Source organism: Lathamus discolor, chromosome 5 (assembly GCF_037157495.1).
Source record: "Lathamus discolor isolate bLatDis1 chromosome 5, bLatDis1.hap1, whole genome shotgun sequence".
NCBI lineage: Eukaryota > Metazoa > Chordata > Aves > Psittaciformes > Psittacidae > Lathamus > Lathamus discolor.
In genome coordinates this window covers 87145887-87164387 of record NC_088888.1, presented here as the reverse complement: position 1 = coordinate 87164387, position 18501 = coordinate 87145887, and the positions used below count along the sequence as shown (strand labels likewise).

At 41.4% G+C, this 18501-nt stretch overlaps 1 protein-coding gene across 1 annotated transcript; it reads right to left on the bottom strand.

Annotated features, from left to right (window-relative positions):
- Positions 1-10995: 10995 nt before the first annotated feature.
- On the bottom strand, positions 10996-17874 carry KLHL31 (kelch like family member 31). The gene is made up of 3 exons (XM_065681493.1): positions 17721-17874; positions 14199-15402; positions 10996-12530 (listed from the first exon to the last, which is right to left on the bottom strand). The coding sequence occupies exons 2-3, from the start codon at positions 15368-15370 to the stop codon at positions 11798-11800; spliced, it is 1905 nt and encodes a 634-aa protein (XP_065537565.1). The 5' UTR covers positions 15371-15402; positions 17721-17874; the 3' UTR covers positions 10996-11797.
- Positions 17875-18501: the final 627 nt, after the last annotated feature.

Below are 18501 nucleotides of genomic sequence, written 5' to 3'. Positions count from 1 at the left end.
TCATCAGCAGAGCAGTGAAAAAGGCAAGCAGGTTTTGTTTGTGTTTCATTCCAGGAAAAACAAAACAAGTAATGCAGGCCGGGAGAAAAGCTTCGAAACAAATCAGCTGGAACAATCACTCCCAAGCTGATGCGTTTGGTTCACAGTTCTACACTGAATGACTTCATTTGAAAAGCTTCATTCTCCGTAAATCCCTAGCAAGTTTTCTGCCTTTTGTCCATGATTCCTCTTTTTGCGTATCTTTATCTTCCTGGAGAGAGAGCAGAAAGAAGCATGGCACATGTGACATCCTTGTTGCCATCTCCTGCTGAAGGAGCACAGGCCTTCTGGTCATAATGTAAATGAACAACTCATTCCTCAGAATCTTCCAGTCTGACTGCTTCTATTCATATCCTCAGTTATCAATACTGACCATTCCTTTGTCCTCACTTTTTTTTTCTGGTGCTTTTTCTGATGCTCTCACATACTTTAATTCCTGTTTCTCTCATAACTACCCAGCTATTTTCTGTCTCTGTACTCTGAAGGAGGGCCATAGGGCTGCTTTCCAGGGACTTTCTTGCAAAACACAAGTAAGCCAGAGTTAGGAAGGTTCGAAAGCAGTCTCTAAATGCTGAGCTACCTGCATGCACATGTATTTGTTCTGCACCAGCCTGCTAAGCCTTAAGAACATGAACTATTACTGAACAGTATCTCAGGTGAGGGAAACAAAGTATGACAACTTCTACAATTAAAAGACACAACAGCCTCAAAACAAAACTTCAAGCCAATGAAATCTTCAAGAGCACAGAAAGGTAACATCTAGAGTGGAATTCAATTTAAGGTGAAAGCCTCTAAATGAATGTGTCTACAGTAGGTATCTATGAAAGTATACTTGCTGTCTATGTGTTGACTATGTAGGTCAATGACCCAGTGGAGACCAGTGTCTTGATTCAGCTGCCTAAATGTTGGTGCCATCTGAAGGATTTCAGAAGTCTGATACATGTAGCTAGCACTTACAGCACAAGGGAAACCCATGTTCTTTTAAGATGGCTGGGTGCCAGACAGGGCACCTTCCCAGTGTTCAGGTAGTGCTGGACATCCATGTGTGACTCTTGTCTCTAGGCAATGCAGTCAGTAAAGCCTGAGGAGCAACACCAGTCATCCTGAAGCAGGATCTGGTGGGTGACTGAATAAATCACATTTGTATGCCTGTACTGGCCGATATTGTACCTTTGGCTGTATTGCCTATAACTAGAGGTTTAACATCTAGTGCATATGTAGATGCCTAAATTTATGCTTCCTGACCTTGAGTCACCCTTTGGTGTTTCAAAGGAGCAGGGTCAGACATGAAAACGTGTAGATTACCCAGCAGCTAATGCCTGCAACTACTCAGTTTCATGACTTGCATGACTGATCAGGCCTTTTTTAAGTGGTCTGCCCTTCCAAAGAGATATGTTCATAAGGGAATTCCTTGAACACTTATTTCTCATATGGATGGATCCAATTTCTGGTAGTGTAACCCAAACTGACATACCTTCCTTCTCTGCTTCTGCTGGGTGAACCAGTCTCTTTTATGTGATTCCCTGCAACAGTTTCAGTCCAGGAGATAGGCATGTCTTTGGTTTCAAAGGGTGGTTGATAAAGAAGTATTCGAGCTGCTGCTAACAGCTTGGGGTGTTATTTATGACTCACATAACACCACAAGAGAGCTCTACATGATTTATGATACCCACTTTCTTCTTTTCCCCCCATCTTTTGCTAAGATTCCTTTGCAGTGTAAGTGCTTTGCTGTTCACGTGGCCCAGCACATCTGTTTCTCCTGCAGAAGAGCCGATCTGTTACTTACGACATTGTGACCAAAGTGTCCTTTTGCCAGAACCTTAGACACCAGCAATGAAGCAAAAAGACCCTGAAATGTCACTGACAGCCGTGTCGGCTGCTTTGGTGCATTTGCTATTGTTCCAGCAACTGTGATCTAATGGAAAGGAGAATATTCTTATTATAGCAAGCTATAATTCACTGGCTGAACTCTCAAGGTATGCAGCGACCAGTGTAACAGCTTCAGAGCAGCAGCTGGGCCAGGAATCCGTTGGCTGCACCATTCTCTCAGCAACATAGGAAATAATTTGTTTTCCCATCTGCTAAAGTTCAGTAAAATGCTGCACTGAGATTAAAGCGAAAAGTGTTCTGGCAAGAGCTTGTACTGAGCTGAGATACCAGCATTTAGGACACTGGTTTGCAAGGCTGAAAAGAAATCTATTCACCATCCTTCTGCAAGGGTGGTAGATACTAAATCATTTATTCGAGCTGGAACAGCTCTGACAGAGGAGACTAAGACAGAAACTTTCAAAGAGGCTGGTGGTGAGATCACATGTCTGGAACATGCAAGCAAAGTTCCTGGTGCAAGCGGAAAAGATGAAAGACATCTGTCCTCCCCGGTCAAGGCCGAGTGTCCTTTCCACTGCGATTGCAGGGATGATGCTCTCTTGTGGTGATCATAGATTCATCCTGGATGTGAGGAGCCTCTTCCTCATGAAAATGGTGTCAAACCTCGTGTGCTGCTGTTCACCTTTTTTAGTGATCTGGAATTTTTCAGCTTCTCGTTGAATTACACCCTGCTTTTCTCAGATCACTGTACCAGCCTCTTAGGATGCTCCCAAAACCATGACAAGTGCAAGGTCCTACACCTGGGTCGGAGCAATCCCAGGCACAGCTACAGGTTGGGCAAAGAAGAGACTCAGAGTGGCCCTGCAGAGAAGGACTTGGGGGTGCTGGTCGATGAGAAAATGAACATGAGCCGGCTTCAGTGTGCGCTCGCAGCCCAGAAAGCCAACCGTATCCTGGGCTGCATCAAAAGGAGTGTGACCAGCAGGTCGAAGGAGGTGATCCTGCCCCTCTACTCTGCTCTTGTGAGACCTCACCTGGAGTATTGTGTGCAGTTCTGGTGTCCTCAACATAAAAAGGACATGGAACTGTTGGAACAAGTCCAGAGGAGGGCCACGAGGATGATCAGGGGACTGGAGCACCTCCCGTATGAAGACAGGCTGAGGAAGCTGGGTCTGTTCAGCCTGGAGAAGAGAAGGCTGCGTGGGGACTTCATAGCAGCCTTCCAGTGTCTGAAGGGGGCCTATAGGGACGCTGAGGAGGGACTCTTCATCAGGGACTGTAGTGACAGGACAAGGGGTAATGGGTTAAAACTTAAACAGGGGAAGTTTAGATTGGATATAAGGAGGAAATTCTTTCTTGTTAGGGTGGTGAGGCACTGGAGTGCTCCATCCCTGGAAGTGTTCAAGGCCAGGTTGGATGAAGCCTTGTGTGGGATGGTTTAGTGTGAGGTGTCCCTGCCCATGGCAGGGGGTTGGAACTAGATGATCTTGAGGTCCTTTCCAACCCTACCTATTCTATGATTCTAAAAGTTTGTGGTCAGTAGGTGCGCACAAGACGCAAGAAAGTGGGCGGATCACTGCTGAAATACACTTTTTTACATGTGTAACTGTTGCCTTTGATGTTCTTCCTCTCTTTCACCCCTTCACCTCTGCCACCAGCATTGCTGGCTGACATAAGTGATTTATGGCCTTCTCTCCGCCTTCCCCCGTTACTGCCCTTAGCTGCCCACCGGCACATGCTTCCCCCCACGGCCACGGCGCAGCGTGGCACCCTGCTCACGCCGTGGGACACGCTTTTACCGTGACTGCTTCCGCAGGGCACGGTCCCCGGCTGCCCGGAACCCGCCCCCCGCCCCGGCTGCCTGCTGCCCGTGTCCGGAGTCTGCCAGAGCCGTCCCTCTGGTGCCCTCCAGCGTCTCCTTCCCGAAACGACTCAGCAGAGCGAAGCCCTGCGCCGGTGATGCTCCACTGGGAGCGTGAGGGACAGGCGCCGAGTCTGAATGTAATTCACTGAGTGAACAGCGTGTGCCTGACTAAAGGCAAGAAACCAACCTCGGCTGAGAAAAACAAGCTTTGTTACGGTCAGGAAAGCAGCGCGGCGTTCATATCCGAGTAGCTGTTCAGAGCGCTGCCTAATCAAGAATGTTCCCTGTGGAACCATTTGCACCATAGTTAAAAGGTGGGATTACCAAACACAGAATGAAGAGTCCTGATTTATTCTGTTGCCAGTTTGATACAGACTACAATACTTTTATTCTGAATTCTTCTCTTTGTTTAGTGTCCTGGTCTCAGCTGGGATAGAGTTAATTTGCTTCCTAGTAGCTGGTGCAGTGCTGTGTTTTGGTTTCAGTCTGAGAACAATGCTGATAGCACACCAGTGTTTTAGTTGTTGCTCAGCAGAGTTTATCCTAAATCAAGGACTTTTCAGTCTCATGCTCTGCCACTGAGGAAGGGCACAAGAAGCCAGGAGGAAGCAGACAGGACACCTGAACCAAAGTAGCCAAAGGGTATTCCATAACAGAGCATGTCATGCCCAGTATGTAAACTGAGCGGAGTTACGTGGAAGGGCAAATCTCTGCTCGGGCTGGGCTGGGTATCAGTTGGTGTGAGGTGAGCAACTGTATTGTGCATCACTTGTGTTTTCTGAATTTTATTCCTCCTTCTCTCTCTCTTTTTTTTTTTAATTATTATTATTGTTACTTTTATTTCTATTGTTATTATATTTTACTTAATTTCAATTATTAAACTGTTCTTACATCAACCCACAGGTTTTACCTTCTTTTGATTCTTCTCCCCATCCCACCAGGGGTTAAGGTAGTGAGTGCACGGCTGTGTGGTACTTAGTTGCCGGCTGGGGTTAAACCATGACATTTGGATAAGTAACTTCAACAGATTCACTGTTTGGCTCAGAATAATCCCATACATAAATAACACAAAAATAACATAGACTGTTCTTGTACATAGCTCTTTCTACAGTTTGTGCCTCCATGCAGATTTCTTTGTGCCAAGCAAAGCAACACTGTCTTTTTTTTTCTGGCAACAGCATTAGCCACATGAAAGGACACGTCTGAGACAATGAAATTTTCAAGTCCAGAGTTTGAGGATTGCTGGGAAATGATTTACTGATACACCTCAACACTTCGTGCTTGCTGGGCGGAAGTTCGGAACCCATGTTCCCGAAATAGTTTGCTTTCTGAGTCACGCCTCTACCAGGTGAAATACAAGCTGCAGTCTCTAGAGATACATTTGTTCCCCAAGAACTGTTTTCACCACTGTCTTTGCAGTGGTAAATTACCAACTAGCAATCACAGAACGGCTGAGGTCAGCAGGGCCCTCCAGGACATCTCGTCCAAACCTCGTGCTCAAACACTGCCACCTAAAGCCGGTTGCCCAGAACCGTGTCCAAATGGGTTTTGAATATCTCCAAGGGTGGAGTCACTTTGTTAACCTTTACAGTAGCTTTATTACCCACGGGTGTATGTGCTAGAGGTGATTTCTGCGGTTGCATACTTGCTAGGGGTGATTTCTGTGGTATTTGTGTTAATCTGTAATAGGGAAGTTTAGAGGATAAAGCCTCTGTGTCCTACGTGTTACAGGATCCTAGGAACCCATGGTCATTATCCATGATTTCTGCACAGCAGGTTTGTGCTGTTTTCTGCATGTTGTGACATTTGCAAATACCAAATCACCCTCTGAACCAAGACCTTGATGTCAAAACACAGGGAATGCTTTTTGGCACCTCAGACCTTCTCATCTATGGCACAACTTAATTACTCTTCAGAATTCAGATTATTTTTTTCCTTGAAATGTCGATGTTTTTATTTCCAATACTGTTACTCATACAATCCAAAATAAAACATGTTCAATTGCTCATCAGACATCTGATTTGACATAATTTCTTGTTAGGCATTTTGATTGCAACAAATGACTGTGAAATCCATCATTAAAAAGCAAGTCGTTGTCCTTGTACTAAAATGAAAAAGATAAAAGCGGCTCCAGTGTCACACGGTGTAGCTTATTGTGAAGGTGGTTTGACAGCCTGGCTGCCACAAACATTCCAGTTGGCTGATATGAAAACAAAGATCAGCACGGGGCTCAGAAAACAAAGCATATTTCAACTGCAACCAGGCGTTTGTCAGAAGAGAGTCTCGCAGTTTCCAACTGCTTTTACATTAAGAATAATTTGTTTGCAGTGTGTGTCAACACTTTCATTTAAAGCATACAATGAAAAATACCGGCATGCTGTTACTCCTCTCAATGACAACTGCTGCACTGTAGATTTTAACTTTTAAGAAGTGACATTCTCACATTACACTTACAGACTTTTTTTTTTCTGTTGAAATATGTTCCCTTGTGTTATCACAGTCCATCCTTAAAGTGTATGACTAGAAAACCTATCTGTATAAGTAATACGTCTAACGCTTACAAGCCAGGGAAATGCTTTATACAAGTAAGTTATGTCCTTAACTTTTCCCTTTGACAAAAAAAACTGCCAAGGCAGCAACTAGTGTAACAACCAATGTATCTAAATGTGCGTGTTCCCGTTCTTACAGACAGAAATTGACTATGTATTCCTCAGAAGTTTACTAACTGCCTATTTTTTTTATTGAAAATGTATTTTTCATTGAGACAACAATGAACTCGTACTAGTCTTTTGCATGGCAAAACTCATCTGGTATTAACTGAATCTCTCACACAAGCTATACAGAATTGCATGTATTTTTCTTTATTCTTTAGGGAGCTTCTGGGAACAGAGCTCTGAGTAGCGTCACACTTGCAAATGAGCAGCAGCAACTCATTTTTCAACTCTTTTTTTCCCAGCAGGCATTCCAGAATGTCCCATTTTCCTTATTGTGGCCACCAATGATGAGATTTTTTGAATTATATTCACAGATGAGCCGTGATACACTGTTCACATCTGTGCATCTTCTTTGGTGCCCTGTAAGTCAATCAGTTATAGGTAAGAAAATCAATTAAAGGAACAAGAGATCTTCCTCTTGCATTGACGAGTCAAAGTATAAATCTGTGCATTACAGTGTTTTTGATTACTTATACAGAGTGGGTCTTTAACGAAAGGGTGAGATTTATTGCAGAAGGGCCAAGAGACCATGGTAGGACTATTGGTTTCAATTGCATTCTCCAAGAAGGTAGATTCAGACTTCAAAAAAGGTCTCCCAGCTTGGTAAGCCCAGGTTAAAACAGATTGAAAATTCAGTTCAACTGAGAATTTAACTTAGAGGCAATTTAAAATTGAGCCTTGCTTTTCGTAAGAAAGGCTGGCCCATCTCAGTTATGGAATGTAAGCAAAGCTGCTTATGGAAAGGTGTGTGTTGCAGTGTAGAAGCAGGTGCTTCTTTCCAGCACATACTTCTCAAACATCCTTGAGAACTAGGAACAAAATCTCAAGTCTACTGACTGTTCTAAGGGGCTCCATCTTCCCCTTTCTGCTATCTGGGGGACTCTACCATGTGTGCTGCACAGAATCCCTTGGATCATACACAGGATTTCACTGAGCATCTGTCACCAAGGAAATAATACTTAGAGGGAAATCAGGTCTTAAAAAAATTTCATATGCCTGCATGGTAAGTGGGTAGTTGAATGGTGATATTGGGGATCAATCTAATACCTTGATGTTGGCTTTCATTAGATGTTTGTCTATTCATGGATTTAGTTCCTGTATTTTAATTTTCCAAACTTAAACCCGTGAGAGCATATAGGAGAAGTCCCACTGAATTCAAGAAGGTATGCAAGCTCATACAACTATTTGTGTGACTGTGGGGTTTGCAACCAGAATTACCAAACCCAGCTGCTACTAGGGAAAAACTATTCCTAAACCCAGCAGAGTTAAAACTGTAAGATCAACTAATCTAGGTTTCAGGATAATATAAACCATAGCCTTATTCAGTCATTTCAGTCGTTTATCATGTACTTTTTCCCACAAGGCTTTAAAATCTCAACACAGAGCACTTTTCAACACCTCATAGCTTTGGTTGAAGCTAAGTTTGCCCTCTTCCTCCTCTGACCAGCTAGAAGTTAGCACTTACGCTTACTGGATTCTTCACTGATCCACGGATCATTTTGTGGGTTAACTGCAGGAAGAGACTAAATGATCATAATTTCACCTTGATTAAGAGCTAAGCACAACATCTTCCTTTCAGTGTAACTTTCCAACAGGAAATTCCTCCCTCACAACCTTGTAACACACTCTCCCATACACCTACACAAGCATGAATAAACAAGAAAACAAAACGTTATCAAATGCTCTCACTCACAGACTGAAGAAAGCTTATTTTCAGATCTGAATTCCCTGCTGACTATAAAATACATGGACATAAGGAACTTCAAAGACAACAGCATATCTATCTATCTATCTATCTATCTATCTATCTATCTATCTATCTATCTATCTATCTATCTTTTTTACTATTAGTATAGCATTAAAGAAGATCCCTGTAGTATTTTAACAATCTGCATCTTGTACAGTTGGAAGCCCTTTATTATACTTGATATTACCATATCCAGAACTTCCTAAACTGCATTTCAAAATTTATTTTTGGGATACACAATGTTTCAAGTTCAACTGAGATGTTGTTATTCAAACACCCGGAGATTGCAAATACTGTACCGGACAATAAAACACAACACACAAACCATTTTTCACAGTTCTAACAAAACAAGATTGTACATAAAAATGTCACAAATAGCTGAATACATTGGTATGATCAAAATAATACTAAGTCCAGCTCATATTGTCACATATTGAGGGCCAAATCCTGGCTCAATGTGCAGCTGAAGCCTAAACAGGTGTTTAGAGAAAATAATAAAAAGTCACCCTAAAGTGCTGTACTGATAACAATACCATTTATTAACCTACGTACAATTTTTGGCCTGAAGTGTGTGCCTAATTTGTGCTATGGAAAGAGCACATAGCCAGTGTTAGTTGGCTCCTGTCCTAGGACAAGTCTTTATGGATTTGTCATGGCCAAGGGCAGTAGAGGCTGTACAGCAGTCTTCCTTCTGCGTATGACACTTTTGGCAGGCATCTATACCTACTGTTCTGCCAGAATTTGGCCAAGAGTTTGAAATCCTGTACACCTTATTCAGTAGTCCCACTGAAGTCAATGGAACTTTTTTCTGAGTGAGATGAAAAGGATTTGGCCCCCAATGCTTTTAACCCTTTAAGTAGTAAGAGAGTAGTTTCATTGCACTTAGCCTATCACTCACAAATAACTTTCTACTTAAAACCAGAAGATGGTTGTTGATGCATAGGAAGTGTTGGCTCACAAAGAAGAGAGTGTACAGCACTGTTTGACTACTCATATAATTTTGGAACTGAATTCCTAAAGGGAAAAAGAGACACTTGTGTATGACAAATTCATCCAAGGATATTTGAGGCCAAAATAATTGTTTCTTCAGTTCCTAAATACCATCTCATGGGTACCTTGAAACACTAAATAGCTGGAGTATGTATACAGTTATAATTGGATATGTGTATAGGTGTCTACATTGGACTGACTGGATAAGCTACTTCATGTAATAGTATTAAAATTTCACAAAAGAAGAAAAGGAGCAGATGGATTTTTCAAAGAGCTTCCTAAATATTTTTATATGGAACACATGGGCACAGCTTTGGGAAAAGAGAGGTTTTGTTCTCATCCACAGGAAGCTTTTGGTGACTGGAATGGGGAAGAACAGCATATTCATATTAACCCCAAAGTAATCTTACTCTGTTACATAATTCCATGTTTTCTTCTCTGATTGTGGGTTTGAATTATTATTCATTTGAATTCAATGGGATAAAGGATAACTGTATGCTAATTAAAATAAACAAAACTATATGCCAGTGCCACTCTGACCAAAAGTCATTGCTTTGCATTATATTGTAATAACATGCAGCACTCAAAAACAGAATGTAGGATTTAAAATTGTGTAGTCAGGATGCAGATATGAACACTAAGTTAAAACTGGAAAACAGGATCGTGTACCATGGAGTTTAATCTCAACTGACAGAGTGAATTACTTCATCTCTAATGCTGTGTCACGCTCATGCTGATGCTCAATATGTAGCTGTGACAAAGCTACAAAGAGCAGACCATGAGTCCTGAAGATGCTTGCCTCAACAACATCTGTGTTTACAGACAATTTTATAGCATTCCCCTCTTGCAAATGAGATAAAAATTTGGCTGCCTTATAAATATTGCTAAAAGCATGCCTTCTCATTGACACCAGGGCCTGGAGGAATCAATGATAATATGATGAAACTGCATGTGAAGCCTCTATGAATAAATTAAGGACAGTGAACTTCTACCCTTTTACTTATATTAAATCATTATAGTTCCTTGTATTGCTTCTTTCCTTCCCAAACAGAAGGATGTAGGCATTTTGTGCTGAGAGCAGTCCTTCGGTATCAGATTCTCAAGGGACATTACAAGTTGCGTATCTCTTTGGCTAAGGGAATAGGATTAGGTTTCATGCTTAATTCCCCCACTACATGCTGAATGTAGGAAGAAAAGTTCTTGGAAAGTAATCTAAGTTGAGCAAAGACTTCTCTGTACTCCCTGGGAGAACTTCACAGACTTTAACAGGCATAGAATTAGTCTAGCCTTTGGATAAATGTGAATAAAACCTGAAGGCTTCAAAAGGAGATACATACTGGTATGCTTAGGAGGAGGTTACTTTGGGTGATGTAGTGCCTACACCTGGTAAGAAAGGTGTTAAGGTATCTCTTTGCTCCTGTTAAGGAAAGTCTATTTAACTTAATCCAGTTTTCACATGATTTTCTGTTTCCCACACATATCCTATTCTTAAAGGCAAACCCTGCAGTCTTTATTCCATCTTTGTTCTTCATTCTACTGTTATTTGCCAGAATAACACTGGCTATTTGTGCATCTGCTCTAAGCCCAGACACCATTAACCCTTGGTGCCTACTGGTATGAACTCAGCTTCCAGGTTTTGCCTCTGCTGTGGCAGCTCCTAGCTCCTTGCATTGGTGAGGACCTCCCCAGAGGAGAAGAAAAGCCACAGGTACATTCCTACATAGATGAGAAGAGTAGGAACGGGAGAAGACATACTGAACACATACTGACATGCCTTCCACCTGTAATGACAGGAAAGTCTGCCTGGCATGAGGAGAAGGTGATCTGTTCCTTGATGTACACATGGAGGTCAAGAGAGCAGTCTGGCACCTAAGGCAGCTGTTGGGGCTGGCCCATAGCGCTTTCATGAGCTAAGGTGGATTTTGTTAGATTCAGATCTTGAAAGTCATGACACAGTATTAGATATGAGAATTAAATGCTTTCGTGGCAGAATCTCATGGGATCTAACTTTCGAAAGAGAAAATGTTTTGAGAAATTTCTTGTGAATACCACTGGCCAGGGAGGAAAGTAGGCACATGCCATATGCTATTTTTTTTCCTTCCATTTGTCAAAATAGAAGATGTCTGGAAAAGAACAAACCTGATCAATTTCATGAAGACATGGCACATTTCTGATGTATGTTGAGATTTATTACTAGTAATATTTGACTTCCATTTGGGGTTCTGAAAGCACTGAAAACTCAGTATTAAAAAAGCCTCGCAGCAATTCTCTGAAGCAAGTTTATCTCTATTTTACAAGTGAGGAAACCAAGGCACAAAGAAATTAAATGATTTGCCACAGATAGTACAGTAAGTCAGTGGTAAAGTCAGGAAGAGAATGAAAATCTGCACTTATGGGCTTATAGGTTAACTCTCTCTTCCTGATAAGAAATTAATCTTAACCCTAATATGCTGTTTCATACCACCTGCATGATCACGAAGACTTGTCAATTTGCACTGTTAAAACTTTTGCAAAGCCAATTATTCTTTTCCATGTAAGCATAAAAAAGCTACTTAAAGGGTTAATTATACTGCTGTGCTGGTAAACATTGTTACATATTGCTGGTTAGACCCGTATTTAAATACTGACTGGGACAGAAGAGACTGAGCTGGCCCTGGACTCCCTGGTCTTGGTGCTGGGCATGGATATGGTACAACAGGATACACCCACAGTGGCCTCGGGCAGCTCATCTTCCTCTGTCCATTCATTGAGATCTGGGTTATAGCACTGAATGCACTTCTTATATTTTTTCTCAATTTCATTCCAGCCACCCACTAAGTAAATTTTCCCGTTAAGGATGGAGGCGCCAGCCGTACTAACTCCAGTTTGAAGTGGCGCCACATAACTCCACTGCCCTGTGTAAGGACTGTAACACTCCACAGGGAGTACATCGACCCTTTCAGCTCGGCCCCCCAGCTGAGACCCTCCCATGACATAGACCCTCTCCAGAAGGGACACTGCGCAGTGCCACCCCCTTGGGGTGCTGAGGCTGGACTTATCCTGCCAGCTATCTTTGCTGGGGTCATACATGCACACCGAGCGAGAGTAAGCATTATTAATGTAACCTCCTGTGACCAGGATCCGACCATCCACCACTGCACTGGCATGGCAGCACCTGGGCACCTCCAGGGGTGCCTTCATCTGCCACTGGTTAGTTGCAGGCACGTAGCACTCAATCGAGAAGAGGCACCCCTCAGAGTTGCGGCCACCTACTGCATAAAGGAGGCCATTGAACACATTCAGGCTAAAGTGGGTGCGTCGCTGATTCATGTTTGCCAGGTGAATCCAGGTGTTGAAACGAGGGTCATATCTGAAAGCATTAAAAAAAGAAGATAACTGTCTCTTACACATGCTCTGCTAAATTCTCCAGCCCCATCTCGGCCCCAGTACTGCTGCAAATGCAAAGTTGCTAAAATAGTATTTAGTTATTCAACCTATTAGAAGCCAGTGGAATGAAACAGGTATTCCTAGTTAAATTTCCAAATACATTAATTTTTTTTAATTGGGGGAAAAAATCTGTATAATTCAAACCTGTTATTATTTCAGTTAAGTAAATCTGACTCTTCTGTAATTTGATTTTGTACAATAACCTCATCAGAATACTGGGAAGAGATACTTTCAACATACAACAGAGATTTTAGAGGGTTTTTTTTGCAGTTGAAACTTGCAGCAAAAATGACAAATTTAAGTCAAAGAGTTATAAAAAAAAGTTAGATATTAGGGCAACCTGATCTAGTTGAAGATGTCTCTGCTTACTGTGGCAGGGTAGGACTAGACGACCTTTGAGGGTCTCTTTCAATCTAAACTATTCTATGAGCCTATGATTTATACTTGAATCTTTTTAGTACTTTCTAAATGGTAAGTGTTCTTTCCTTGCCACTCATATGGAATAAGATTTAAGTAGAAAGAACATCTTTGCTTTCTAACACCATTCCTACCTGAAATAACATTCTCTGACCTTGACATTTACATAAGCAATTAGCTTATTTAATAAGAAATAGCAAATTATAACTCCTGAAAAAGCTGAGTGACGTACATTAGTAGGCCAGTATATTTCTCCTGTTGCATACTGAGAGGACCAGAGAATCACACAAGAAAAAGACTATGAGAAAGTAAATTCTAATTGTTAGCTGTCATTCAGCATAGTCATCTGCAGCTCTGAAAGCGAATCCACAGACATACTGATGTGTCTTGACATGCTCGAGGTTAATGGCAGAACAGGGAGCAGAACCCACTCAGCCATGGACCATGAGGATTCCCCCACCTCCTCTCCATAACCAAGGCGTGCACCAAGCCACATCTCTTTCTGAGATTGTGACAGATTAAACACAGAGGATGGGGAAAGCAACAGCATAATCTCCTTTATGTGACATATTTTTCTGATAAAGTAGATGACATGGTAAATTTCATCTAGAGAAGGTTCTTAATTCATTACCTTTGTATGACTATAGATAGGAACTGCAATATTTCAGATGTGTGCTATTATTTGGAGTACACTTTAGAAAAGAAACATAGCCTTCAAGAGACAATGACATTGTTTCTAATCTCTTGATAAATAAAAAGGATAGAGGATATAAAATGCATTATAAAAGCTGTTCATAATATAGTGGATAGTGCATAGGAAGGCAGGATTACAACACCTAAAAGTTGTTTTTCAGAATTTTCTGTGAGGCATCAGAAGAACTTGACATTTAAAATGTCCCACCTTGTCTGATTAGGTACCTTAGAACATCCCAGAACTTCCTATTTATGTTCCTATTTACTTCCTCCACTCAGAGTAAGTTTTCTTGGTTTTCCTCACTTCTCACTGTGCATGTGCAACCATAGTTTTTGCATAACTTCAGCTGAGTATTTCTGTCCATTCAAACTTTAATATAGAATAGCATACATACCTCCCCCAAACAACCCCATCTCGATCTGTCTACCTGCATTGTGTGGAATAGATCTCTCCATCCCTTTTAAAGAAATAACCAGTTACCTGCAGAAATTGCTGACTGCATGCTTGGCTTGGTTCCTGGCATCATTCTGGTCTTCCCCACCAGCCACATAAAGAAATCCGTCCATCACTGTGACACACTGATTAAAACTTTTAGCTGGCATTTCACTCAGCTTCTTCCATCCATTTTCAGGATCTCTGTATAAGATGTCTCTGCTAAGAGACTTTTCTGTTAGAGCAGGACGCCCCCCAACAGTAACTAAGACTCTGAAACCTCCACGGATCCTTGTTCTTCTGGACTGAAGTGTATTCTGGTGATAGGGAAGCAAATGATAGTTCATGGCATCCACTAGGAGCTTATGGCAGTCTGCATCTTGCATCATTCTTGGCACAGTTTGAACATAGTTGACAAGATCTTGGGCTGAGATGGTACCAAAACGGATGTTACTTAAGAGATCGGCAGCATACTTTACTCTTTTTTGGTCAAATTCCAGCCATTTTATTGCAATCTGGAATGCAACAATTTCAGAAGGCAACTGCAAGTCATCATCTGCAAGAAGTTCGTTAATCTGATCAAAGGTGAGCTTTAAGAACTGATCCGTTTCTGAAAATTCAATGAAGTTGTCTCTAATGAATTTGTGCGCAGCTTCCTTGGTTGCTTTTAGTCCGTATGTTTCTGCAATATTGGCAACGTACATACAATTCTCAACACTGATTTCTTGAATTAGAAAATCACAGCACATCTTTACAAGGGTGTGAATCTGCAGATAAATTGCTGTGGAAATAATACTACCTATTGTATAAAGTGAGAGAGTAAGCTTTCCTGTGTAAGCATAGGTGATAACAGTAGCTAGACCCAATGGGGATACATCATTGAGGTCCACTCTTTGAGTGGATGGATCTTTCTTTAAGATGTTGTGAAAGTAGTCACTGCTTGAAGCCATCACGACCTTATGAACGCTGAAGGATTTTGTTTTGGTACTGATAGTCAAGTCACAAAGAAAATTTTCTTGTCTCATTCTGCTTAGACCTTCCAAGAGATTTGGGCTATATAATGGGTCAGAAACTTCAGATGAAATGCAGCTGAAACCATTTCCTCCATCTAAGAGTCCATTCAAGCCATTTAGTTTACTGAGGGGGCCATCTTCCACAATGATAGTCATTTCATTGATATCTGCTTTGTTCTTTTTCACATTCTTCTTCTTAGGGGCCATGACTGCAATGAAATATTACAGCCAAGAGCTTGCTAAAAATAAAGTTAAAACGTTTAGGGCTCCACTGCAGTTGTGAAATTTAATAGCTATCCGATTATGCAACAAATCTAACCTTTGTCAATACATATAAACCAAAACACACAGGATAATCTCTTACTAAAAACTATTACACTGTCCTAGATTGTAGTGTGGCTACTTCTTCCTAACAATCAATACTCACATTGTGAAGGATGCACCTACAAGTAATTTATTTTTAAAAAAAAAAACAAGGTCATAAATTAACATTCACCTGTTATCACCACATCCAAAGAGTTAAATACTAAAAATGAGCTTGCCAGAGGGTAAAATGATGTAAATATATGTCTAAATCAGCCAGGTTCATTCATTTAACAGGGCTGAATTCTTTAGTCTGAAACACAGGAAAGATAGGGACCCCCGACTTTGTTCGGCCTTACTCCAGGGCCAGTACTGACTTACAGCCGAGTTCAGAATTTGACCTGAAAATATTAAAAGTGTGAGACATGCTTAAAGAAAAAAAAAGAAAAAAGAAAAGCAAGATAAGACAGGAAGAGAAAGCAAATTTCAGTATGATGTCCCCTTGATTTTAGATATAGGATCTGCTCCACATCGCTTCCAGCTTTTTGTGAGTTTTTATTATGTAGACTGATGATATTCTGTTTCCCACGTCAGATTCACAAATACTTTCTGCTTATAGAGCACTTTGTTTGCTTTTCAGTATCAGTAATTTGAAATTATTAGTCTTACTTTAGGATTTTGCGGAGGCCTAGGGAGATGTCTAACTTGTATTTAAAAAATGCCATGCAAACTCTAGCAGGACGTCCTATGTTAAACAAGTTCCTTATGTGTGAAGATAAGAATTACTCTTCTACAGTTATGTTAGAACAGATACTTGAATTACATGTATCAACTCTAGGCAAGTTCCAACTCTTGCTGAAATGAAAAGCCACATTTTTGTCAAATGCAATCTGAGGTGGCCCCTCAGTAGTTTTCAAAGGTGCTATTTCTAACAAATAAATGTATATGGAAATATACACTGATCTTCAATAACACAGTTACAACAAAATTGCTGAGATCAGTATTCAAATAGTTTCAAGTATAGCATTTATTCCAGTATACGCATTGGTTTTAAAACAATTTATACATGCTAATTTTCTTCGTTATCTTTGCACTCACAAAAATGAGAATGTGAAGGAATGCTACTTGATGATAAAACAAATGTCAGGATGATTTTAGATGACTTAATAAAAAGACTTCAGTAATATGTCAGTCTAGAAGCTCAGCACATCGTTTTTTTCTTTAAGCACACAACACATAACAAAATGATAATTTAATTTTAGAAAGGAATGGTTGCTGCCTATGAGCACCAGGACTTTTTTTTTGCTGCTGCTGCTGGGTGATGACCATGTGCAGAGCAGGCTGGGGAGAAGGCCATGTGTGCCATAAGTGTCAGTGTCAACCCGCGCTGACGTGAGCTGTGATCCCCGAAATGTCTGTATGCCAGAGTAGGGGTCAGCTGCTGCCTGGCTCCCCCCACTCCGGCTGCATTCCAGGAGCTGCATCTGTTGAGACCTATCAGAGTCACCTCCCAGAATAGCAACCTCCTAGCAGCTTGCCATTTTAAGACAGGTTCAATTGAAGATACAGCTGGTGTTTTAGTATACTTCGGTGTTTAACACAACATTTGTTGAAAAAAACCTATGCTACTGCAAGTGTGGTGTATATTTGTTGGCACAGAATAAAGCAAAACATCAGCTTTTGGGGTGTCTTTGCATGCTATCCACACAGTTACAGCTTTGCATATTAATAGCCACAACTTTATAGCTGGCAAAGACATATTTTTTTGGCAGTCATATTTGTGGTTCTAAATAGTTTTAGAGACCCATAACTTAAAAAGTTTAATACATGCGGCACTTAATGTTTATTGGCTCACTGTGTCATTGCATAGCTCGTTTCAATACATGACATTTTAAGCTCTCTGTTCAAAAGTGTCCACTCTCCACAGTTTTTTCCTGAAATGCACTTTTCCATCAGCAGAAATGTCACCAGCTAGTTTAGTGTACAAGCACACAAGTGACAGGACATGCAAAAACTGTGAAACAAATCAAATGACCCTGTAATAAATTCAAGTTACTGAACTTCGAAAACCCTAGATGATTTGGTTTTCTATAGCAGTTTGTTTTCATCTAATTTATTTTAGCTTAAGCACAACCCAAGACAAAGGACACTCGAGGTCCCAAACCAGTATATTGAAATGATTAACCTCTCCCCCCTCCCTTAAAATGTTATGTCTTCTAAACACTAGCAAAGTGAGGAGTTAAAAACCCCTTACCCTCCTCAGAAAAATGTTGTCCCAGAGCTGTTCAAGAAGCTGTCAGTGAAAATGCCTCCTCCTTGGAAAATGATAAGACAAAAAGAGAGGAAATGTGGTAAAAAAAGACCAGAGGCCACTTGGTAAGTCCCAGCGTGTGGTTTCCAGTGTCACGCTTTGCTGTCACAGTGAGCAAAAGAGACCGGAGCCTGCACTTGGGTGCTCTTTAAAATGACCCCTCCTCTCTGTGCCTCACTCCGTGTCTCTGCCCCGCTAGAGGAGCTCAGCTTCCCTGGGCTGCCTGGCCTCTGAAAACCGGGGAAACAAGCTTGGACCCTCCAAATGCACAGGTATGGGGGAGGAAAGGGAAGGTGAAGAACATAGATCCACAGCAGGTAATAACTGTCCCAGGTAAGTGCAGGGTGGACTACTGGCTTCCCGGCCTCAAAGCTGGGTGCCTGGGTGAAAGCCAGTATTTTCAAGGAGGGGGACAGGTTTAGATTGGACATAAGGTAGACATTTTTTACGGTGAGGGTGGTGAGACACTGCCACAAGTTGCCCAGAGAAGTTGTGGCTGCCCCATCCCTGGAAGGGTTCAAAGTCAGAATGGATGGGGCTTTGAGCAATGTAGTCTAGTGGAAGGTGTCCTGTGGCAAGAGGGTTGGACTGGATGATCTCTGAAGATCCCTTCCAACCCAAGATATTCTGTGATTATACTATTCTATGATGTAAAATAACCAGCAGGAAATACCAATGAAAAGCTGGCACTTTAGTTTCACTTTTCTAGGATTTCAGTGCTTAA